The 25,019-nt window shown below is 40.0% G+C and overlaps 1 protein-coding gene across 2 annotated transcripts in view; it reads right to left on the bottom strand.

The window, feature by feature from the left end:
- Window positions 1–25,019, bottom strand: part of smurf2 (SMAD specific E3 ubiquitin protein ligase 2) — a 233,676-nt gene that overhangs the window by 11,318 nt on the left and 197,339 nt on the right. For both annotated transcript variants that reach the window (XM_048555207.2, XM_048555208.2), the window contains 4 exons: window positions 8,524–8,731; window positions 5,024–5,127; window positions 2,695–2,809; window positions 365–543 (listed from right to left, as the gene is read on the bottom strand). In XM_048555207.2, coding sequence (XP_048411164.1) covers window positions 365–543; window positions 2,695–2,809; window positions 5,024–5,127; window positions 8,524–8,731 — 606 coding nt within the window. The remainder of the gene's footprint in view (window positions 1–364; window positions 544–2,694; window positions 2,810–5,023; window positions 5,128–8,523; window positions 8,732–25,019) is intronic.

Below are 25,019 nucleotides of genomic sequence, written 5' to 3'. Positions count from 1 at the left end.
CTACATTAACTCAGCATAATGCTGATCAAAACTTGGTTTTATTTCAATTACATTCTGATAAAATGAAAAAATGATCACATTGCACTCGAGACAAAAACAACCATCACCCGACTGCATACACCTGTATGGGGTATTCTCAAGTCCACATTCTTGTCCACAACAGTTTCACAGGCTCTAGAGATAAAGTGGCATGTGTAAACTCAGCCTGTTCAAATTTCTTCAAAGGAGCCTGAAAGCAATTTCTGCTCCATCCAAACCCATTTTGAGTTGATTTGACTTAACTTGTAATGGAGTCTAAAAGCAAATTAGTGAAATAGTTACATGGAGTTAAGAAGCAGTAGGAGTAGAGCAGCAATGTACGTACAGGATCCAGACTAAGCTGTTGTGTAGATCTGGGTCCACAGACTCCATGTCATCCAGTGTGATCGACTTTCCCAGCAGCTGTTTATAGAAGGGAAGAGTGAAGCCCCCATCGATGTAGTGTCCATGAAACACTGCCATCCCCATAATCCGGCCAACAAAATGGAAGTAAGACAAGTGTTCCTATTTTGAAGGAAATTTGAATTAGAACTTACAAGGCAGTTAAAATTATTTGTCTCCAATTAAAATTTTGTCAGCTCTATTTGATAAAGAATCCTATCAAGATATTATATGAAAGAACAAAAAAGGTCATCCTTTACTTCGACCCAATTCCTTTGTAGCCTAGTTGTTTAAAAAGTTGACGAGTTCATATTAAAAATGTACATCAGACATTTTCCCATTCAATTTTTCTAGAGGTGTCTGTCCTAATGTTTTCCTCCAATAAGATCCAGACATTCAAGTTTCAACAAGAAATTTTCATTGACAAAGTACTTTTTAAAAAAAAAGCCTCAAAGGCATATGTTGAAAAGGCAGAAAATAACTGGAAGAGCAGACCTGCATGAAAATGTCAGCAAAGTTGGAAATAAAACCAGCAGCAGAGAGCCCCTTTAACATGATTCAATCTGTCAGAGCCAGAGTGTGACATCACAGGTATTTTTTCCATATCTCTGTGATTGGCCAAGTGCTTATATCAGGGGATGTCATTAAATCTGAAGACTAGAATTAGGAAATCTACTTTCAAAATATTTAACATCACAATTAGTTAGAATAAAGGTGGCTGGGAAGGGATATGTTGCAGCTGTAGTATGAGAGAGCTAGGTGATACCGGTGTGATCCATAGTGGCTACATCTATAGCAAGTATTGATTGGCTAAGGACCTTTGGCTCAGAGTTTGAGCTGCAAACTCTGTGACACATTAGGGTAGTGACTGGGAGAATTTCAGGAGAGAATCAAATGCTTTAAATGAATCTGCAATTGCGGACAGGAAGGTGCGCCCGCGAATGAGGAAGGTATTTGGATTCAGAATTTAGCTTTGGAGGAGATTCATCTTGTGCCCTTGTCCAATAGGTATAAGGTTCTTCTCCCACTGGGGACAAGGGCACAGACTGCAGGGAGGATGACAGGAGACATTACTGAAACATGCAAAAGGGACACAAGAATGGGGGGGACAAATCAAGAAAGTGGAGCTGAAAGCTATCAGATCAGCGATGGCAGAACAGACTCACTGGGGCTATCCCTGCTTCTACATCTTATGATCTTCTGGTCTTATGTCAAAGACTAACACATCAGATAAGTAACTCAATATTTTCACCATATGAACTGACTGGGCAACTCCATTCAATTTTTACCAACATGTCTCCAGCTAAACGTACAGAGTTTTAAAAATCTCTTCTACTCAAGTCCAAGGATGGATTAAATTTGCATAATTAATAAGAATGTTCAATTAACTTCATGTCAATTTAGAAAACACAGCCAACTACTGGCCTTAGTTTTGTTTCTTCTTTCTCCCACTTCTTTAAGTTCTCTGCACCACAAACCATTCTTTAGCCAACCTTAAATGCTTAAATGAAAAGCTGCATATCAGTGATCTACGAGGCTGTCCCAGACAGACTTTGGTTTCACTTGTTGCTCACTAGCTGCAGACACAAATTCATTCTTCTGTTATTTGAATGTTAGGTGAATGTAGTCTCCCATTAGCCCATATTTCCCAAAATGATTGCCATTCTACCGAACATATGTCCAATGGAACTATAATCAGTAGCATGGAAAAAAAAACGTGAGTTTTATTAGCAACTACCTCAATAAAATTAGAATTTTCACAGTGCTCCAAAAACATACTTGTATTCATCATATTTTTCTAACTTCAAGCTTATATCCCAGGCTGGCTGTAAATACATAATTCAAATGAGTAGTTTGCAGAAACATCAACTTTTAAAACCTAGTTTAGGTGCTGCACAAAATTATAACTACGCATTTGAAATTTAATAAGTATCCTGTGTTCATCTCTTAAATTTCACTATAGTTACATTTTAAAATATGATCTCTCACTGGAAGCTCTCATTCAACCTACGTCCATTGACAGCCAATTACTCTATTGGGCACAGTACATTTCTGAAAGCAATCACACATGCGCACACAGTTCTGTAGGCTTTTAGTCATTAAACCAGCTCCTTTTGTATCCACTTTCTCAGGTTAGTATCACTGCACTGCACTGCTTGCAGTAATTAGTATTAGTGGTTATTCTTATCTTACTATAAAATAATAGATTATCACTGGAACAATTATGTAGTGGAGCTGACAAGGGCATCAATTAAAAGACAGTCTTTTGCTTACAGGATTGACCGCAGAGTCTGGATTGATTTGTAATGTATAGATGTCATCTCTGGAGTACTGGAAGAGTCCATAGTATGGGTTCAACATTTCATGAGACAGAAGATAAAGCCATTCCCTGCAAGAAAGAAAGTGGGCACCTTTTGTTTAATATTTATGATATTCAGCGGCAATCTTGCAGAAAGTTACAGGAAGCCTTGCTTTACGAGGACCTGATAGCACATAAGAATATATTCTTCCATCATTAAAGTATAGTTATATGTGCTCGTTTAGGGACATGAAGCACAAATGCTCTGCAATGCTGAAATCAGTTCCAGGTCAGAGCATTTTTCTTCCATATTTTAAAACATTTAAAGCCTTCTAATCTCAGTCGAAGCAGTATCTAACTGTCAAATGACTCGAGAGTATCGTAGTTCAAAAGCCGATGGCACAGATCAAAAGGAGGCAACATAAATTTCTTCAGTAAAAAATTATTTAGGCCTTACAAAATTTTATTCAATCATTACAACCATTTGCAGAATTTAAGTAAAACATCTCCACATTGCAAAGGCTACTCAAGAGTGGTACAGATAAGATTACTCAGAGCAGGTATTCAACACAATCACTGGCCAGCATTCTCTTCCTGTATGGACATATATTCAGGACTGAAACATTTGCTATCAAGCCAACCTCGAGCTGTTTGGCATTTAGCCTGTTGATAAATTCAAACTACATTTTAAGCAAGTCAAATGGCACTTGTGGTTGAGCATTATATCCAAACCAAAACATATGATGGAAATAAGAAGGCAGTGATAGAAATTATACAAGTATTTGCATCAGATAATAACAGCTAATATGCTGCCATTTAAAAAAAACACAGCTAAACTAAATTAGAATAAGGAACTGTCGTGTAAAGGGATGGCAGGTTTAGTACAAGAGTACTTTTATGTACAACTATATTTATTTTGCTAGTGTAGTGTTAAGAAGTACAACAGTAAAGCTATTGCTAATTTCTTTTTTCCATGTAATTTCCCCTTCCCCCCATTAACCAAGACCTTGATCTAAAATAATACAAAGTCAGCCAGTCCTGAGGAATACCAAAAACACTTTTTGAAACCTGCTGTCAGTATAGGGGTATTCATCGCACTAACTGTAATTCACCAAACAGGAAAACCCACCCATTGGTTTAAGCTGAGTAGTTCATAATTCAGGGAGGGAGAGAATTTAACTAAATCAGACTGTGTAGGCGAAAGCAGAAAGAAAATAAATTATAAGTTCTGCAAATGTTTCAGCCCTTAGTAACTAAAGCAGCAAGTTTCCAAGTTCGATTCTCAGTCCGTACTCAGTTGCAAACTCTTGTCTGCTGTTCAGTAATTGGGATTGGTTTTAGGGCCCCTAGAATTCTTATTCCTTTGCACTGCCCCAAGAAGCAGAGGCATGGAGGTCTGCAGAAAATAGCAACAGGTTTAGCTGTGATACATCCATGCATAAACAGTCAGAGTCTGCCGATGTTTGCCATTAAATTTGTGCATCAAGAATAACTACACAGGTGACTAACACCATGAAATCATGCCAGGAAAGAATCAGCACCTTCAGTAGAAGGAAACAACTACGAGAACAACAGGAGAGACAAAAGTGATATTCGTAACTAAATTAAGGTGAAAAGTATTACTTAATTCCATCAAACAACAGGAACCACAAATGGTGGAATTTAGGATTGGTACATTTCCATGTTCAGGAAAGTATCCACGAGGTGGTGCTGCACACAGAACCATTTTAAACTGAACTGCAATCACTGAGCAAAATTACTATTTAATAATGGGGGGGAAGGAACAATACAAACATTTCAGTTATGAATTTGCCAATAACAATACTCATAATTTACTTGATAGTTAAGATCATCTCCATTTAACACTGCATCAATGTTGCCTTAAGTCTCCTATAATGAGTATTACAATGCAGAAACTTGTCAGCAAGTTGTGGTACTCTCAGATCAACCACAGTCTGTATAAAGGTTTCAAACTACATCATACAAATTAGTTGTCAGGAGACATCACATGCCCCAGGAGGTAGAGCATCATGTCTGAAGTTCCCCAAGTAGTGAATTCTTTATTTTTGTTTGCCTTGTCCATTCAAGGAGCGGCCAGATTAACATTTCATCTTAAAGAAAAAAAGTTCTAAAATGTCACCGTGTACTTATGTGCATCTGAATAAAACTGTTGCAGTAGCATTGGTCAATTGCCTTTGACTAAATAGAACTCGCATGCACAGCTTGTGGCAGAAGGTACAGTGAAAAGAGGGGCAACATTTTTTTAAAAGTCAACTAACACAGAGTATATTAACAATTACTTACCTAGCAACACCTCCATAATCTAATCCCTCTTCACCCCGGAATTTTACCATTAATCGTTTCCATAAATCCTTCGGTCTCATCTTCATTACTTGCCTATAAGATTCCTGGAAATAAAATATTTGACCATTTGTTAATTAAAACATTGATTTAAATTATGAACCAAAGAATAACATACTACAAAATGTAAAATCCCACTTCAAGTGTTTAAGAAAAAGCACTGTTTGCAACTTCCATTCCAAAATCACACAGCTGCTACAGAAGGGCATCTGAAAGCAATCCAATCCACATTATGCTCTGTGAAGAACATACTCAATAGCATTTTGAGAAGCTTACTGAATGTGTTCTTGTGATGACTCCAGTCCCTTTCAGATGAATACTTAGTGAAGGAGTCGGTAGACTATAACATAGTGTCATTGCATCTGAACTAGTAATCCAGAGGCCCAGAGTAATATTTTAGGGATGTGATATTAAATCTAATTGTGCTAATAGATCGAATTTGAATTTAGTTAATAGACCTGGAACATAAACCTGATCTTAGTAACGATGCTCATTATAATTACTGATTGCTGTAAAAACTGATCTGGTTCAATGTCCTTTAAGGAAATTAATCTGCTGTCCGTAACCTACAAGTGAGTCCAGATCTTAGGGATGGGCAACAAATGACGGCAGAGTGAACACTGCTCATATCCATGAAAAAAATTGTTAAGAATATTGAATATCTATCCAGGCACAATAAGATTAAGACCTTCTCTTTGATTAAAAAGATCAGTAAACCCATAAGATCATAAGAGCAGAAATTAGGCCATTCGACCCATCCAGTCTGCTCCGCCATTCAATCGTGGCTGATAACCCCGTTCTCCCGCTTTCTCCCTGGAACCCTTGATAATCAAAAGCCTATCTATCTCAGTTTTAAATGTACTCAATGACCTGGCCTCCACAGCCTTCACAGCAGTGAATTCCATGGATTCATCACTCTCTGGCTGAAGACGTTTATACTTCTCTCCGTTCTAAAAGGTCTTCCCTTTACTCTAAGGCTGTGCCCTCGGGTCCCAGTCTTTCCTACCGATGGAAGCACATTCCCAACATCCACTCTGTCCAGGCCATTCAGTATTCTGAAAGTTTCAATTAGGTCCTTCTAAACTCCAATGAGTATAGTCCCAGAGTCCTCAAACGCTCCTCATACGTTGAGCTTTCTATTCCTGGGAACTTTCTCATGAACCTGCTCTGAACCTGCTCCAGGGCCAGTACATCGTTCCCGAGATATGAGGCCAATACTCCAAATATGGCTTTACCAGAGCCTTATAAAGCCTCAGGACTGCATCCGTGCTTTTATATTTAAGTCCTCTCAAAATAAATGCCAATATTGCATGTCTTCCTAACTACTGACTGAGCTTACAAGTTTACCTTGAGAGAATCAATTAATAAACTATGAAAATAAAATCAAATTTATCCTTGCAATAACAAATAGGGAAGTATAGATGACAGCTCCAGTCAAGGAAAGCACAGTGGAGAAGTCAGACACAACTGGATGGACAATTTAGAATGCAAGTCACAGCCATCACACACCTGGTCACTACTCTGGGGTAACTGTGCAATGGCAAAGAGGAATCTTGGAGCAAGGGACGGACAAATATTGTAAAAATCACAACTCATGGACTCAACTAAAAATCCAAGTCGCTTGAAAACTAAAAAGGTCAAATTTTAAAGAATTAAATCATTAATCAAGTGTTTCAGTAACTGTTTACCACATTACTGCAGTCACAGACATATATTCTGAAGGGAGAAAGACAGCTCAGAATATTAATATCTCAGAAAGTGCCAATCTGACAGTGTACAAGATCTTTGCTTACTGAGATATATCAACCACCAAGCTAGTAAATTTAATAAAGGTCACCTACATACGGTTTGAATTGGAACAAATGCTCATTACACTGATGTTTGCAGGCTGACTGATAAACAGTCTGCATTTGGAAATTTCATTCATGAAAATTTCATTCATGGGATATGGGTTTCAATTGCGGGTTCAGCATTTACTGCCCATCCCTAACTACCCTTGAGAATTTGATGATGAGCTGTCTTGATGAACCGCTGCAGCCCTTTTGATTTAGGTGGAACACGAGGGAGGGAGTTCCAGGATTGTGACCCAGTGACACTGAAAGAACAGCGATACACTTCCAAGTCAGGACAAAATATGGCTTGGAGGGGAACTTGCAAATGATGGAATTCCAATGCATTTGCGGCTCCTGACCTTCTGCATAGTAGTTGTCGCAGGTTTGCAAAGTATTATCTAATGAGCCATTGAGAGCTGCTGCAGTACATTTAGTACACAGCACATACTGCTGTTGTTGAGTGTTGGCAGTGGAGGGAGTAAATACTTGTGAATATGGAGCCAATCCGGCATCTGCTTTGTCCTGGAAGATGTCAAGCTTCTTGAGTGCTGTTGGATCTGCACTCAAACATTCAAGTGAGGAGTACTCCATCACACTCCTGATTGGTGCCTTGTAGGTTGCAGACAGACTTTGGGGAATCGGGAGGCGATTCACTCACTACTGAATTCCTAGTCTTACCATAATATCCAAACGATCAGCCCATTTTAAGTTCTGGTCAATCATTGGTAGTCCCAAAATGTCGATGGCGGAGGATTCAGTGATGGCAATGTCATGGAATATCAAGGAGCCAAGGTTAAATAATTTTTGCTGGGAGATGGACATTGTCTGGCAGTTGAATGCCATGCTTCAGTAATTGAACAGTCATATACCAGCAAAGTGCATCCCTTAATTGCCATTGACTCCAATTTGCAAATGCCTTGATGTCAAGGCCAGTTATGCTCACTTTGCTGTGAATTTTGGTTCTTTTGTTCCTCCTGAATCAAGAGGTGAAAGAGCTCAGTGGCCCTGGTGGAACCCAGACTAAATGTTTGTGAGCAGGTTAAATGTTAAGCAAGTGCTGCTTGATAGCATCTGCCACCCTCATTTATGATTGAGAGTATACTGAAGGGGTGATAAATGGCCACATTTTCTTCTGCTGCATTTCTGCATGAACAGGACATACCTGGGCATTTTTCACATTGCTGAGTAGATGCCAGTGTTGTACCTCTTTTAGAACAGCTCAGCTAGGCATGTGGCAAATTCAGAAGCTAGTCTTCAGTACCACCGTTGGAAGGTTGTCAAGGCCCATGGGCTTTGCAGTTACCAATGCCTTTAGCTGTTTCCTAACACCATATGGACTGAATCAAAGTGGCTGATGACTGGCGTGTGTGTGTGTAATGCTGTGACTCCCAAGGTGGGATGGGATGGATCAGCCACTCTGTACATTTGATTGAAGACTGATGCAAATACTACAGCCTCATTTTTATAAGGATGCGCCAGGCTCCTTAAGGATAAGGATATTTGTGGAGCTTCATCCCTCAGTTAGATGTTTTAACTGACCATTGCAGCTGCAAATTACATCATGGCAGTTTCTACATTCGCAAAGAGAATAAAACGAGACAATCTGTATACCTCAAATATCTCTTCCCTGGAAACCTCAATGCGACAGTGGCCAGCCTGGGGCTGTTGTTGAGAGAGTTCTTGCCTCAGGATTTTAAGCTTCTGGACCAGGTCTCGTTTATATCTTGGCACAGTCAGGCATTCAGCTTCATCAGGCAGGAGGATTGGAGGTGCTGGTAGCGGCTGTTGCTGCTGTTGTTCCTTCAGGTGATTCTGACGACTGGATAGAGAAACATAAGCAGAAGGAAGGCGGAGAATGGTTTAAAGCTGATCTAAATAACATAATTCAGTGCAGATTACAAATGCTGTAAGCAAGTTTTGTTGCATGCCAGAAAGAGTTGCACTCCAATGAAGTTACTACCAAAATAAACTTCAGACAGATCCTTGCTCTTTATCTCTACAGCATGGTAGAAACTATTAATTGCATCAGCAACTTTTTCCAGCAGAAATCTTTTTACATTAACATAATTAGTGCAGCATTGAAAAAAACAAATTTTATCTTCAAGCTGGTCAAAAGACGTACTGACACTTTAAATTCATTGCACATTTAAAATGGAATGTTTTTTTGTGGCTCTCTCACTACCAATATTAGAGTATATCACTGAAGCAAGAAGCTATCTTGCTACTAAAACAAAAAATACTTTTCCAAATGCAAAAGGACTTGGATAAAATTTAGACAAACTGTGTGGGGTTCATTTACAAGGTGCAATATTGCGCAGTCTTCCTAATAATTACTTCAATTTTCTGGTATGTCATGACATTGGACAAGGTGACTCAGAAACAATGCTAACATAGCAACATTTAGTGAACTTTTTAAATCTAAACAAAAATTTCTCAAACACTCTAGTCAGACAGATCCAGTAAATGATTTAAAATAGACTGATCTTTTAAGCAAAGCCATGATGATTCAGAAAGGAAGAACAGTAGATGAAGCCGCTTGCAACATCAACAAGCCTGGGAGCCAGGAAGGGAAATGTTTGGTCAAGCAGTTTAGGAGGAGTAGTCTCAAGGGTACAGACAATGGGTCACAGAGATGATGAAGTCAGGCATTGCATAAGGAGGATGAGAGAAAGAGAAAAATGTAGATTCATAGCTAGGGGTTATCTTTGCTCTGGGATAATGTTTGAATGGGAGATTCTGGCACAGCTGCAAGCATTATAACATTGACTCAGTCATACAGTATGGAAACAGGTTCTTCCGTCTAATCAGTCCATGCTGACCATAATCCCAAACTAAACTAGTCTCACCTACATGTGCTTGGCCCTAATCCCTCCAAACATTTCTTGTTCATTTTGTTATCCAAATATCTTTTATATGTTGTAACCGTACCCGCATCCACCACTTCCTCTGGAAGTTCATTCCACACATGAACCATTGTGTAAAAAAAAAATTGCCCTCATTGCCTTTTTTAGAATCCTTCTCCTATCACCTTGAAGTATGTCCCCTAGTCTTAAAAGCCCCCACCCTTGAGAAAAGACAACTTCCATTCATCTTATCTGTACCCCTCATGATTTTACAATCCTTGGTCTGGTTACCCTCCAATCTCCCAGGCTCTAGTGAAAAAAGTCACACCATATCCAGCTTCTTCTAACTCAAACTCTCCATTCCCAGCAACATCCTGGTAAATCTCTTCTGAATCCTCTCTAGCCGAATAATATCCTTCCTATTTGAACATTAACTTCTATTAATTTTACTCTGGGTTTTGTTTTGTTACTGTTTTATATTTAATGTTATCTACAGTAAAATTGCAAAAGCCTACAGGGCGTTGAAGGACACTGTACACATTCACATGCAATGTGGAGGAACAGAGGGATTTTGGGGCCCACGTCCATAAATCCCTCAAAGTTGCGACCCATGTTGATAAGGTTGTAAAGACGGTGTATGGTGTGTGGATTTCATTGGCAGGGGAATTGAGTTTAAGAGTCGTGAGATAATGCTGCAGCTCTGTAAAACTCTGGTTAGACCACACTTGGAATATTGTGTTCAGTTCTAGTCGCCTCATTACAAGAAAGGTATGGAAGGTTTAGAGAGAATACAGAGGAGATTTACCAGGACGCTGCCTGGACTGGAGGACAGGTCTTATGAGCAAAGGTTGAGGGAGCTAGGGCTTTTCTCATTGGAGTGAAGAAGGGTAAGAGTTGACTTGATAGAGGTTTACAAGATGATGAGAGGCAAAGATAGAGTCAGAGGCATTTTCCCAGGGCGGAAATAACTATTACAAGCGGATATAATTTTAAGGTGATTGGAGGAAGGCATAGAGGAGATGTCTGAGGTAGATTCTTCACAGCGTTGTGGGCGTTTGGAATGCGCTGCCGGCAGCGGTAGTGGAGTCAGATACTTTAGAGACTTTTAAACACTCTTGGTAGGCACGTGGAGGATAGTTAAAATGTAGGGAATGTGGGGTAGATTGATCTTAGTAGGATAATAGGTCAGCACAACACGGTGGGCCAAAGGGCCTGTACTGTGCTCTATTGTTCTACGTTCTATCACCAGAACTGGACACAGTACTCCACAAGATGCCTTACCAAGGTCGCGTATCACCTCAACATGACATCCAGAATCCTATGCAAAGGTTTAAGCAATGATGACAAGTGTGCTAAACACCTTCTTAACCACTCTATCTTTATGTGATGCAAAATTCAAAGAATTATATACCTAAATGCCTGACCTCTCTGTTCTACAGCACCACTCAAGGCACTACTTTTAATTGTACGAGTCCTGGTTGTGTTTGTTTTACCAAAATGCAATATCTTGCATTTATCCAAATTAAACTCCGTCTGCCACTCTTCAGCCCACTGAATAGTATATCAATGTACCACCACAACTTCAGTATGTAAAATGGAAAATTATGCCATCTATAAAATTTCCTCCTTTTTAATACCCTTCTGATGTAGCTATTCAGCACATATGAATGTAGGTAGTAATGCCAAGCGGTTATTGACAAAAATAGGTATCACAGTTGAGGCCAGTCTCTTGCCCACAAGTTAATCACAAACACTGATGTTTCATCAGGAAACGGGAGGATGGTGATGCACAGAGATGGGCCTGTATTTTATAGTCTCTTACCAAAGAGTTTGGAGGTCAAGAGGATATTGTTAAATCCAGTGGGTAACCTCCTTGTAAACTTAGAAACATAGAAGTCAAGAGGAGTAGGCCATTCAGCCCTTTGAGCCTGCCTAACATTCAACATGATCTTGGCTGATCATCCAAGTCACTGTTCCTGCTCTCTTCCCGTACCGTTTGATACCTTTAACCATCAGAATTATATCTAGCTCCACCTTGAAAACATATATTATTTTGGTCTCAAACACTTTCTGTGGCTGAAAGTTTGATCAGTTCACCATTCACTGGTGAAGAAATTTCTCATCTGTCCTGAATGGCCTACCCCACATCCTTAGACTGTGACCTTCGCTTCTGGACTCCACAGTCACCAGGAACATTCTTCCCGTTCTTACTCCGTCTCATCTGGTTAGAATTTTATTGGGTGTGAAATTTCACAGAAACCTTTCTTTTAAACGGCAGTAAATATAATTCTAACTATCCTCCCTCCATACGTCAGCCCTGACATCCCAGGGAACAGTCTGGTAAACCTAGATTGGAGCTGGAGGAACACAGCAGGCCAGGCAGCATCAGAGGAGCAGGAAAGTTGACATTTTGGGACTGGACGCTTCTGCAGAAATTCTTTGTTTCTCCGACCCAAAATGTCAACTTTCGTGCTCCTCTGATGCTGCCTGGCTTCTGTGTTCCTCCAGCTCGGCGCCGTTATCTCTGACTCCAGTATCGGCAGTTCTTACTATCCGAGTCTGGTAAAGCTTCCTTACACTCCCTCCACAGCCAGAATATCCTTCCACAGAAAAATATCAAAACTGCACACCACATCCCAGGTGTGTTCTCACCAATGTCCAATGCCCTGTACAACTGCAGCAATACATCCCTGCCCCTGTACACTAAACCTCTCACTATGAAGACCAAGGTTTTATTTGCATTTTTCACTGCCTGCTGCACCTCCATGCCTACATTCTAATCTCCTAAGTGGGACCTGATCAAAAGCCTTCTGAAAGTCTAAGTACACCACATCCATTTATCAACTCCACTAGTTACATCCTCCAAAAAATCCAGTATATTTATCAAGCATGATTTCCCTTTTGCGAATCCATGCTGACTCTGTCCAATCCTGTCACTCTCTTCCAAGTGCTTTGCTGTGAAATTGTTTATAAGGGGCTCTAGTATTTTCCCTATTACTGACATCAGCTTAAATTTACACACCTGTCACTCCCTGCACTGCAATTATTCCATCAGTGAGTGTGCTGTCAGGCAGGCAACTCGCAGTGAGTCAGCTGAAATAACGGCTGCCCACTTATGGGTCTCACATTACCATCTTTGGATAGACTCGTGTCATGCACCCAGCTCAATTTCCCTATTTAGTGGGTTCCGCTGTATTCATAAAAGGCACACTCCAAGATGCCAGATTTCCTAGGCTGCTTTCACCCAAAACGCACAACTTCTCAACAACTACAACAACATAAATTGCTGGAAAAGCTCAACATGTCTGGCAGCATCTGTGGAGAGAAATCAGAGTTAATGTTTCAGGTTCAGTGACCCTTCCTCAGAACTGATGGTAGGTAGGAAATGTTTTTTTTTTAAATGCAGAGGGGCTAAGGAGTAAACTATTGCTGGAGATAGAGGCCAACGAGAGAGAAGAACAGTTGGACAACAAAGGAATGAATAACAATCAACCTGGGAGAATGAATAGCTATTAGTGACAAATAGCGGCTAATTGTGGGTGTATGTGTAATAGCAGACCATGTGATAACTCGGCCTGCTGTGTGGGGGCTGGGGTAAGGACATGGGAGAAGGTGCCTCAAGTTCTAAGTTTTTTCAACTTGATATTGAGTCCAGAAGGCTGTAGAGTTCCCAAGCAGAAAATGAGGTGCTGTTCTTTCAGCTTGCGCTGTAGCACTGCGGCAAGTTTGAGACAGATTTTGGCCAGGAAACACGGTCATGTGTTAAAGTGGCAGGCAACTGGAAGCTCAGGGTCTTTTTTTGTGGGCAGAACATAGGTGTTCTACGAAGTGATCACCCAATCTACACTTCGTTCCTCTAAATGTAGAGGAGACCACATTGTGAGTAGACTAGATTGAATGAAGTGCAGGTAAAGCACTGCTTCATCTGGGAGGTGTGTCTAGGCCCTTGGATACTGAGGTGGCAGGAAATTAACAGGCAAGTTTATATCTTCAGCAGCAGCAGGGGAAGATGCTATGGAGTTGTGGAAGGGTGTTGGGAGTGAAGGAGGAGGGTACCAGAGTGTCCCGTAGGAAATGGCCCTTGTGGAAGGCTGACAGGAGAGGGGAATGTGTGCCTGGTGGTGGCATCCTCCTGGAGCTTGTGGAAAAGCAGCTAGTGATCCTCTGGACGTGGATGCTGGTGGGATGGCAAGTGAGGACAAGTGGGGCCCTATCGCTGCTGTAGGAGGTGAGAGGGGGGAGGTGTGGGCTTAAGTGCAGGAGATAGGTTGGACCTGACTGAGGACCCTGACAACTACGGTGTGGGGGAAGGAAGAGGGCGTTTAGGAGGCTGTCTCCTCGAAGTTGGCATCCACAGAGCAGATGCAACGGAGATGGAAGAACTGGAAGAATGGAATACAGGAAGCAGTGGGTGATCTTGTATAGTCAAGATAACCATGGGAATTGGTTGGTTTGTAGTGGATATCAGTGGCTAGCCTATACCCAGAAATGGAAAGAGTGATGTCAAGGAAGAGAGAAATCAGGGATGAACTGGGTGAAGGTGAAGGTGAAGGAGGGCCGACGGTGGTGAGAAGTGGAAGCAAAATAGGTACTCCTTTTGCCTGAAGAAAATGAGAGGAGTTAAAAGAGAAGCTGTTCAGCGTGATAACAAGCTCAGCCAGGCAGTGTGAGGGGTGGTGAATGGGCACAGTTCAGGCCTTTTCTCCAGGAAGAAGCAAAGAACCTAGAGACCGTCCTGATGTGTCAAGGGATTGCACAACCATGCTAAAGAGGTGTGGCTGGAGCCTGCAAACTGGAAATTCTGGAACTAATGTGAAGTATCAGAGGAAGTGCGGATGTAAGTGGGAAGGGACTGGACAAGGAGAGAAAAAAATTGAGTTGAGGTTAGAAGAGATGGGTTGTGGGCAGCAGCAGGCAGAAACAACAGATCTACCTGGGCAGTCCTGCTTGCGAATTCTGGGAAGGAGATAGAAGCAAGCTGTGTGGAGCTGGAAGACTGAGCGCTTGAGGCATTGGGGGTGGGGGAGATCACCAGATGTGATAAGGTTAGTGACTGTAGCGGACACAATGGCCTGTTATTCCATGGTGGGGTCATGGTCCAGAGGGAAGATAAGAGGAGGTATTGAAGAGTTGGTCCTTAGAGTTGGCAATGTAGATGTTGGTCCACCAGACAATGTGAGCACCACCCTCATCAGCATGCTAAATTATAAAGTCAGAATTGGATGTGACAGCACAGAGTGCAGTCAGTTCAACGACACATAGGCTGGAATAGGTGAGGGTGGGCATGGAAGTTCATAAAACCAATGTCATGTCAACAGTTCTGACAAACAGATCAAGTGTACAGTTTCTCAAACCAACTCCTCAACCACTCCTCTGCAGTCTGCCAGCTCAGTATCTGGTAAGATGCCAAAACACCAATTCACCACTACACATCGCTGTCCCAAAACGATGCAGAGCCTCTGGCAGCTGATTTGCCAGCAGGTCTCTTTTAGATTCCCTCAACAATTTTAATTGGGGGGTTAGTATGTATATGTATGTGCACATCTGGCAGCATCTTGTATAAGTCAGTCCCTATATGCTTTCTTGAAGCACAAGCAGAGTATTATATGCCGGTTTTAATCAGTTATTAGGAGATAAATTTAAAGATTTAAACAAATTAAGTTCATAAAAATAATAAAAAAGCTTTTCTTCCCCAAAGTCAATGCATCAATAAAGTAAAAGTTCTCTTAAGTTTTCTTCCTCTTCTAAAATGCATGCTCGCAGTAAACATGAGATACACAAAGGAATTGGGAGAGAAGTAGATAATGACAATTGTGACTATACAGTATTTCAAACAGAGCCCATTGATTGCTGTTTTCTCAGGTTGTGAAAGGCAGTGTGCATGCACATTCTTTCTCCTAGAAAAGAGAGAACATTTATCCCCTCATTTCCCACCGAGTAACACAAAGGGAGATGAAACTGATTCATATTAAGAATATTTTTCACATTTGCACATTATTTTAAATAATATTAAGGGCAAATTGCAAGACATCACAGCAAGGGCCCTGATGCAGAGCAAAGAGAGGGTATCCGAGAGAAGGAAACACAAATTTTAACAGTCCCCTGCGAAATCTGAACTCTTCTTTAGCCTGACCCTCAATCTTATTAATGCAGCAGCTGTAGGAGAAAAAGCACATTCATAGACTAAACAGGGTCATTCTGAAAGTGATGCTAATTCTGAACTGCTGAATCTTACTTCCACCTATTGTCAAGACAAAAAAGGAGATTTCAAATTTACAGGTAGCATTTCAAAATATGATAGCATGCCAATCCTTACACTTTTGATCTAAGCTCAGTACCACAGTTCCAAGGAACTCATTTGCAAGATGTTATTGCTTACAAAATGCTGTTTGTGTTAGCAACCTGGCTGAGACACTGTCCATGGCTGGCTGACCACAGGAATGAGGGAATTTTTCAGTATTACCCACTGGCAATAAAACAAAAAATTCTTGGCAATTTTTGCAGACTTCTGCAACTCATAAACAGATGGGTTTTCAGGTACTTATAATTCATTGTTTTAACAGTAAGGTTCAAATAGCTCCAATTTGAAGGATAATAAAGATGTGTCACTGTTGCACATAACCTTATTACGCCAAAACACACTTTTAGGAAACAAGAGACAGTAGGAACCGCAGATGCTGGAGAATCCGAGACAACAAGGTGTAGAGCTGGATGAACACAACAGGCTAAGCAGCATCATATGAGCAGGAAGGCTTTTTTAGAAAACAAATTGGCTTCAAGCAAATTATTTCCACTCCTTCAATGGAAATGTTTTAAAGTAATATCCTGTGCCGTAAACAGGTTGTTAAAACAGGAACTAGTATCTGCATAAAAGGTGAAACTGGGTTCCACGTCTGATTCATGTTAAAGCATGATTTTCTTTCTAAACAAAGCTCATCAATTGCCCCAAATTTTTAAAATCTTGGAATAATGATTTTCAATATGAAAATAATAGCAGTATTTCTTGAAAACTGTTTGTAAATGTCTTCATAAGGATTAAATTCGCATTAACATTTACACAGCTGGGTTAGCTCGTTGGGGTGCACCTGTTTCATAACAGTCATCGAAACTGTTTTTTTCAGCTAAACAGAAGCTCAACTTAAGCTTCTTCACATATTTAAAAGGTTTTACCATATTCTGTTTAGAAACCACAGGATGAAAGAATCAAAATTGTGAAAATTAGAAATACGCTCTTGTTTGCAAGATAATTATTTTGACTGTTCTTTTGATCGCTCCTTTTACCTCCCACAGTCACAAGTGTGACTAAAACTCAAAGCAACTTTCATTTGCTCCAGTAGCTTTTAGACAAACAACAGTCATTTTTCTTTTGATAAAAACTCACTCTCTGCTGCTTGCAACCTACATACATCCCAATTACATGCCAGGACGATCCTATGGATGAGCCAGGCCTATACTAGTAGCATTACAGGTCTTACAATGTGGACACATGACAGGAGTCGTTCACTCAGTCAAAAAAAACCTTCCACATTTACGTGAGATCCATGAAAAAACCTACCTTGCATCTGATTCATCAGCATTGAACATGTACCAATTTTGAAATCTATATTAATCAATTCAAAACAACAAACTTACATTTGCTCCTCAGAGGATGTCCCACTTGTGTCTCCAGAAATTAATCATAATAGCATTACTTTGGGACAATTCTAATCAACACATTACTACGTCTTCAAGATGCAATGCAACAGACAAATACAAAGTTGTACATCACGGCTCAAGTGTTGCAGTGCCAATTAAAACTGGGTCATCAGTGGTCAGTGTAATTAAGAGGATCAATGGACCAAATGGCCTGCTTCCACACTCTAAGAATCTGTGGAATCAGCAACTTTTTTTGTTGGTACATGCAGAGTTAAATGTGGACCTCAGGACATTATCAGTCATGCTATTCTTTTTCTCCAGAAGGTGGGCCACGTTGATATACATGTAAAACAGAGGAGCTTCTACACCTATTAGATAAACATGAACTGAACTTGCAAGAGAAGTTTAAGGCTTCAACATTCTGGTGTTAAGTATATTTTTAATATTGTGACAAGTCAAGTTTAAATTGGTCAGTCTCTTGAGCACTGAAAGTGAGATTTTACCAGTGTTGCAACTTAAGCCTTCAGCCTTTATTCAATGTTCAAGATTTCAATATTTTTAAACATTTCCTTTCTGTTTTTAATTCCCCTTTCTTTCCCTCATCTTTCCATTTCCAGAAATGATGAGTGATTCAATTAAATGTTCTTAACTGGGATTTACTGGGTTAGACTCTGCACAGTTTAATAATTTTTAAAAAACTGATTGGTCAGTGACACACTGTTGCTTGACCCATTCACATTGCTCTTTCATTCCCCTATGGAAGGTACTATGCTGTAACAAGGCTCTACTCTCAGTAATGTTCAGGGTAGAGTCTTATAAAAGGTCTTTGGGCAAGTGCAAATGCAACATTCACCACTCAGGCCCCTATGTTCATATCATTTCATCAGCATGGAGTACATATTACTTTTGGCATCGATCTAATTTTTGTGCAAAATATTGAACACAAAATTTGGAATATCTTAGTGTTAAAGGGTCTACCTAAATGAATAAAAGAATTGCATTTTATATGTATATTATGGAAATTGGCTGTTTTGATAACTACTTTTGAAGATGATAATGAGTGATTATGACCACAAAACTGTACGCTTGAGACATTTCCTCTATTTACACATAAAAGGAACTACTCCTTGTAGTGTTTTCAACATTGCACAAATTGCTTCAAAATAACTTTGGGCACTAATGCATCTCATTGGTGCATTTTTAAAGAAAAAAACCACAAATGCAACTTTAGTGTCTGCCTTTTAAACCTCAGACTTTACCATTAACCACCTGTCAGACAATCTTGACGTGTGTTTCAGAGAGGGCATATGGCCAAGTCTGAATTTGTCTTATTTTTAAATACATAGCTCTGCTTGAGCAGTTTAGTGAAGTCTGCAACTTTTAAACAGTTTTCTAAAAAAGCAACGTCATTGGTTTTCTTCAAAACTTTTCTATTATTACTCCTGCTGCTGAATATGGGGGCCTTACTGGAATATTATCCCTTCTAGTAGAATGATAGCCCTGTTCCCTTAGTGTATCTTGCCTTTGGTCTTGAGATTGCTTGGTTCATCTTGATTGATCATCAATCATCCCAACTAGACATAAAGAAAACATTTATAAAACCCTGGTTAGACCACACTTGGAATATTGTGTTCAGTTCTGGTTGCCTCATTACAGCAAGGATGTGGAACTTTAGAGAGGGTGCAGAGGAGATTTACCAGGATGCTGCCCAGACTGGAGGGCAGGTCTTATGAGGAAAGGTTGAGGGCTTTTCTCATTGGAGCGAAGAAGGATGAGAGATGATTTCATAGAGGTGTATAAGACAATGAAAGGCACAGAAATGAGTGGATAGCCAGAGACTTTTCCCCAGGGCAGAAATCAGAGGTAGGTTCTTTATACAGAGAGTAGGGGATGCATGGAATGTACTGCCAATAGTGGTAGCTAGATACATTTGGGACATTTAAGCGACTCTTGAACAGGCACACGGAGGATAGTAAACTGTAGGGTATAAGACCATAAGACCAGAAAGACATAGGAGTGGAAATAAGGCCATTCGGCCCATCAAGTCCACTCTGCCATTTAAATCATGGCTGATGGGCATTTCAACACCACTTCCCTGCACTCTCCCCGTAGCCCTTGATTCCTTTTGAGATCAAGAATTTGTCGATCTCTGCCTTGAAGGCATCCAACGTCCCGGCCTCCACTGCACTCTGCAGCAATGAATTCCACAAGCTCACCACTCTCTGGCTGAAGAAATGTCGTCTCATTTTAGTTTTAAATTGACCCCCTCTAATTTTAAGGCTGTGCCCACGGGTCCTAGTCTCCCCGCCTAACGGAAACAACTTCCTAGCGTCCACCCCTTCTGAACCATACATTATCTTGTAAGTTTCTATTAGATCTCCCCTCAACCTTCTAAACTCTAATGAGTACAATCCCAGGATCCTTAGCTGTTCATCATACATTAAACCTACCATTCCAGGGATCATACGTGTGAATCTCCACTGGACACGCTCCAGGGCTAGTATGTCCTTCCTGAGGTGTGGGGCCCATGGGGTATGCAGGGTAGTTTGACCTTAGAGTAGGATTATAGGTTGGCACAACATCGTGGACCAAAGGGCCTGTACTGTTGTATGTTCTATGTTCCCATTTGATACTGCATCAAAAATTAAGTTAATTTGAAGGTAGTCATTGATAAATCCAATCAGGAATTCAGGAGATATGTCTTTAACTGAAGGGTGGTGAAAATGTTCGATTCACCACAATAAAGAGCAGATGCATTTAATGAAAAGTGAGATAAGCATTGTAGAGAAAGGAATAGAAAGTTACACTGATGAGTTTAGATTAAGTAGAGAGGTAGGCAGCCTTTCTGGGTTAGAAGTGCTAGTATTGTCCAACAGGTGAAAACAACTAGTTTCTTCACTGAAAACCATGTGAGGAGCTGGGTATTCATGGTGTTTTGGGGTGAGGCAAAAGGAGGTTTGGTGTTTGTGGAGGATGTTGTGGGGCAGGGGTGGCATGGAGGAAGAGAATGGGTAGACACACTGTGCAATTACATTCTTCTGTGTTTAAATTTCTTGAATTTGGAAACTCAGTACAGACTACAGATCAAATATGGACTATCTTTATCAGTATAAACCAATACCAAATCTCAATGCAATAACATAGTACAAGTTATTTTTAAAGAAAAGTATTTTCTGAACCATCATAGTGTGGAACATCAGCACTGGCAAATTATGCATTTGTTACTTTTATTTTTTGCCTCAACACCAATGATATCCACTGCAAGAATTCCAAACAGCATGCATTAAATGAAGACAGAGTTCTTTTTGGTCTGTCCCATTAGCCCAAAAGCTTTTAAGGAAATCTCTAAAGCATCACTGTGACTGTTCAATTTCATGTGAACTCATTTAGTATTAAGGAATACTGAAAATCAGCTCGAATTTACTTCAGTATCAAGACAACTCAATATGAAATATAGGAAGAAAGAGGCAAATTTCATTTCAGGCTCATTCCCAATCTATGTTCCCAAATATGAGCTATTAAGAATAAACAACTCTTAAACAGCCTTAGAACTGAATTTAGAAAATATCTACTTTCTGAATTCAAAAATAAGTCAATCATGCAATATATTTCCAGAAAGCAATTTGAGCATCATAATTTGCAAGAAAATAAGGTGCATTTTAAGCTGTCTGATATTGCCATAAAATCCTTTCTAAAATTCAAGTCTCATCAAAATGGCAAATTAGAGCCATCTCAACAAAGTAATTCAATCTAAAATGCTTCAACCATCTGCATCTAAAACACTCACAAATTGTAGGTTATGATTTCTGCCGCCGGAGTTGCTTCTAACTTGAGACATTCAAGGTCAAAGATCAGTGTTTCCAATGATGAACGACATCTGCCTAGTCTGAGTTTTGTTCCAGCTCGTGTATGCAAGACATGTAAGCTTCGTCTTGTAGGGGCTGGAAATAAGATGGGCTTAATTCCCTCTTTATCTGCTGCCCTGAACAAATGTCAATGTCAGAAAAGTCAACAGGAAGTCTCACCCTATTTAGGTTTTGCATGCCAGACTTCACTGTGGAGCCAGCTATTAAAACCATCCTGAGATATAAGCACAGAAGGACCCCAGTGCACAGTGACTGCACTGTTCACATGATAGCTAGAACTGATAAACAGAAGAAATGCATTTTAACGGTTAGAACAAGGCTTCTGTTTGCTATACTGAAATGGTATGTCTTTCATGTTGTTTTGAGCTAATAAATCAAAATATTTCATCCCAACTGTTCAATGTCAGGGATCAATCATCTCATATTGTCTTCTGAGAAGTGTCATGGTACGGATGCTCTTGCCCATTTTTCTATTTACCTTCACTATAGAATCCTCAAAGTAGCTTCATGAATATATTCACTCTGTGATACTAAGGCAGGTCATGTGGCTCACAAAGCAGCATATTAGATGACTGTTTTCCAATGAATCAACAACCCTTTCCATATTACCCTCCATCTATTTTTCACATGGATGGCTTCACTAATTCTGCTACCAAGTCAGAACGTATCATCATTTAAATATAAAAGCCAACTCGGATGAACGGAGAAAAATCAAAATTCCACATCACGTTTTAATTTTCAAAGACATTATTACTCCTTTTTAAATGTGCTTAGATATATTCACAGGTTTTTAGCACGGTTATTAACGTTATCACTTTAGCACACAGGAAATAGAGAAAATCTTGATAAACATTTATATGAAACTGCAAAGCAATGCAACAATGCACCAGACTAGCAACAAAATAAGTTACTTAATGAAGTACTCATTTCTTGTGAAATACATTTTTTTCTGCTTTTATTAAAACATAGAAGAAATTCAATCAGCCCATCGTGCCTGCACCAACTCTTCTGATGAGCATCGTTACATTACGCCAATCTCCTGTGTTCTCTCCATACCCTTGTACATTATTTCTTTACAAACAATCGTTCAATGTCCTCTCGAATGCCTCAACCGAACCTGGTTCCAACACATTTCCAGGCAGTGCATTCCACAGTCTAACTACTTGCTGAGTGAAAAAGATTTTTCTCATGTCACATCACATTAAATGTGCCCCCGATTCTTGATTTTTTTGAGAGCAGGAACAGCTTCTCCCCACCTACTCTACTCAGCCCACTCATGATTTTGAAAACCGTTCTCAAATCTCCTGTCAGCCTCTTTTCTCCAAGGATAACAGGCCCAGTTTCTTCAATCTATCCTCAGAAATGAAGTTTCTTATTCCTGGAATCATTCTTGTGAATTGCTTCTGAACTGTCTCCAATACATTCATGTATTTCCTATAATGAGGGGCCCACAACCCAGTACAAAATACTCCAGCTAAGGTTTAACAACGTCTTAAACAAGTTCAACATACGCTCTTTGCTCTAGTGCTTCATGCCTCTATTAATAAAGCCAAGGCCACCACATGCTTTAACAGTGGCTCTCTCCACCTGTCTGCTTACCTTCAATGACCTGTGCACATTTACACCCAGGTCCCTGTGCTCTCACACCCCTTTCAGCATATAACTCATTGTTTTATATTTTCTTTCAATGTTCTTCCTACCTTACACCAACTTATCAAAATACTGTTGGAGTTGCACACTGTCCTCCTCGCAGTTCTTCCAAGTTTTGAATCATCTGCATATCTGTACTCCTTGAATTTCTTTTACATGCATGCTTTCAGTTGAGAAGCTAGACAGTCAAATGCTGCAATGCAATAAGTCACATGATTGATTATCCCTCCAATGCTTCTACCCCTCCTTCCATAGGAATCAGACGGTACCTTTGTTGAGAGCATTTCAATCTTTCACAAAAGTCATGTTAAAAACTTTCAATATAAAGGCAAACAAAGTAATTTTTATAATATAGACCAACATATGCCAGCAATTCTGTCATTCTTCCTCTTTCAATTGTAATTCTTAATATTAACACAAGCTACCTGGAACTATGAACACTACATCTAATGAATGAGGGAGGAAGGATGTTGTTAAACTTGAGAAGGTGCAGAAAATATTTACAAGGATGTTTCCAGGACTGGAGGGCTTGAATTAAGGGACAGGCTGAATAGGCTGGAGCTTTTTTCCATGGACTGTCAGAGAAGGAGGGGTGACTTCATAGAGGTTTACAAAATCTTGAGGAGCATGAATAGATGAATAGCCACAGTGTTTTTCCCAGGGTAGGGGCGTCCAAAACTAGAAGGCATAGGGTTAAGGTGAGGGGGAAAAGATTTAAAGATGGCCTGGAGGGTAACTTTTTCACAAAGAGAGTGGTGCATGTACAGAACAAGTTGCCAGAGGAAATTTTGGAGGAGGGTACGATCAGAACATTTAAAAGGCATCTGATGGGTACATGAATGGGAAGGATTGAGAGTGATTTGGGCAAAATGCTGGCGAATGGGATTAGGTCAGTTTGGGATGGCTGGTCGGTGCAGACGAGTTGGACTAAAGGGTTCCTTTTGCGCTGTATGACCCTATGAACAACAAGTGAAGTAAATCAAATGTCGCGATGTATTAAAAGGTCAACACTAAGCCAAAATAGATGAAGTATCCCTGTCACTTTATGAACGTTTGTACAGTCACTCAGAATACCAGTCAGAGTCCTAGCAGCTACAATTCAAAAGGACATTGCAGCTAGCAAAAGAATACAGAAAAGCCAACCTTTATGATTGCTGGCATTGGCATGAATTGGATTGTAAGGAATGATCATGTAAATTGTAGACATTCTCATGGAAACAGAAGGCTGAGCAATGTCAAAACAATTGATTTTAAGATTTTACAGGGATTAGATAATGTGGACCACAACCAAATATTTTACCCTGCCCAGAACATCAGCACCAAAACACAGCAGTTCTTGAAGGAGGGGTAAATGTGAAACTAATCTATGTAAACTGTGTTGCAGAGAGGGAGTGACTCATCTATGGTACAGGCTCTTTAAGGAAATGTTGGAAGCAGGGTATGAGAAAATTAGGCAAATACTTTCAGAGAATAACACTTGGAGATTAGTATCTGAGTAATTTAGGACATGATCTGGTATGTGCAGCATGCAAAGAGGGAAAAAGTAATCATGAATCTAGCCACCCAAAGTTCTCCACTCAGCTCATGCTTGTATCATTGCTGTCTGCTGGAGGCATATACTCTGATTGTTGCAAGTCAACAATTCCATCTTCATTGGGTAATATGACTACCAAGATGTTAGCAGGTGAGCAAAGGGGACACAGATATTTGTTGTCTAGCAATTCATTTGTTCCCCTATGAATCTACAAAACTGTCATTGGATTAACGTTTCAGCCTCCAAACAGGGATCATGACAGGGAATTTTCTATGTTTGCACTGTATTTAACAACTGAACTTCCACGTTAAAGAGCAATTCAAATGAAACCTGATTTAAAGCACATACTACAACGACCAGGAATCCATTTATTATACATATAGATACAGATTTAAAGAGAACCAACAAAAGATTTCACAAGTTAAACAATTTTATTACTCCTTAAATCAAACTTCAATTGCACTATGCATTTGGGAAAGACTAAAAATAAATCCAACTCACCACAAAATCTACAATGTTTGGCAGCCCTATTTAATAGTTTCAATTTCAAGGATCCGTTCTAGTAAACCAGTCAATGGT

The sequence above is a fragment of the Stegostoma tigrinum genome, chromosome 22 (genome assembly GCF_030684315.1).
Source record: "Stegostoma tigrinum isolate sSteTig4 chromosome 22, sSteTig4.hap1, whole genome shotgun sequence".
NCBI lineage: Eukaryota > Metazoa > Chordata > Chondrichthyes > Orectolobiformes > Stegostomatidae > Stegostoma > Stegostoma tigrinum.
This window is presented reverse-complemented; position numbering and strand designations above follow the sequence as displayed.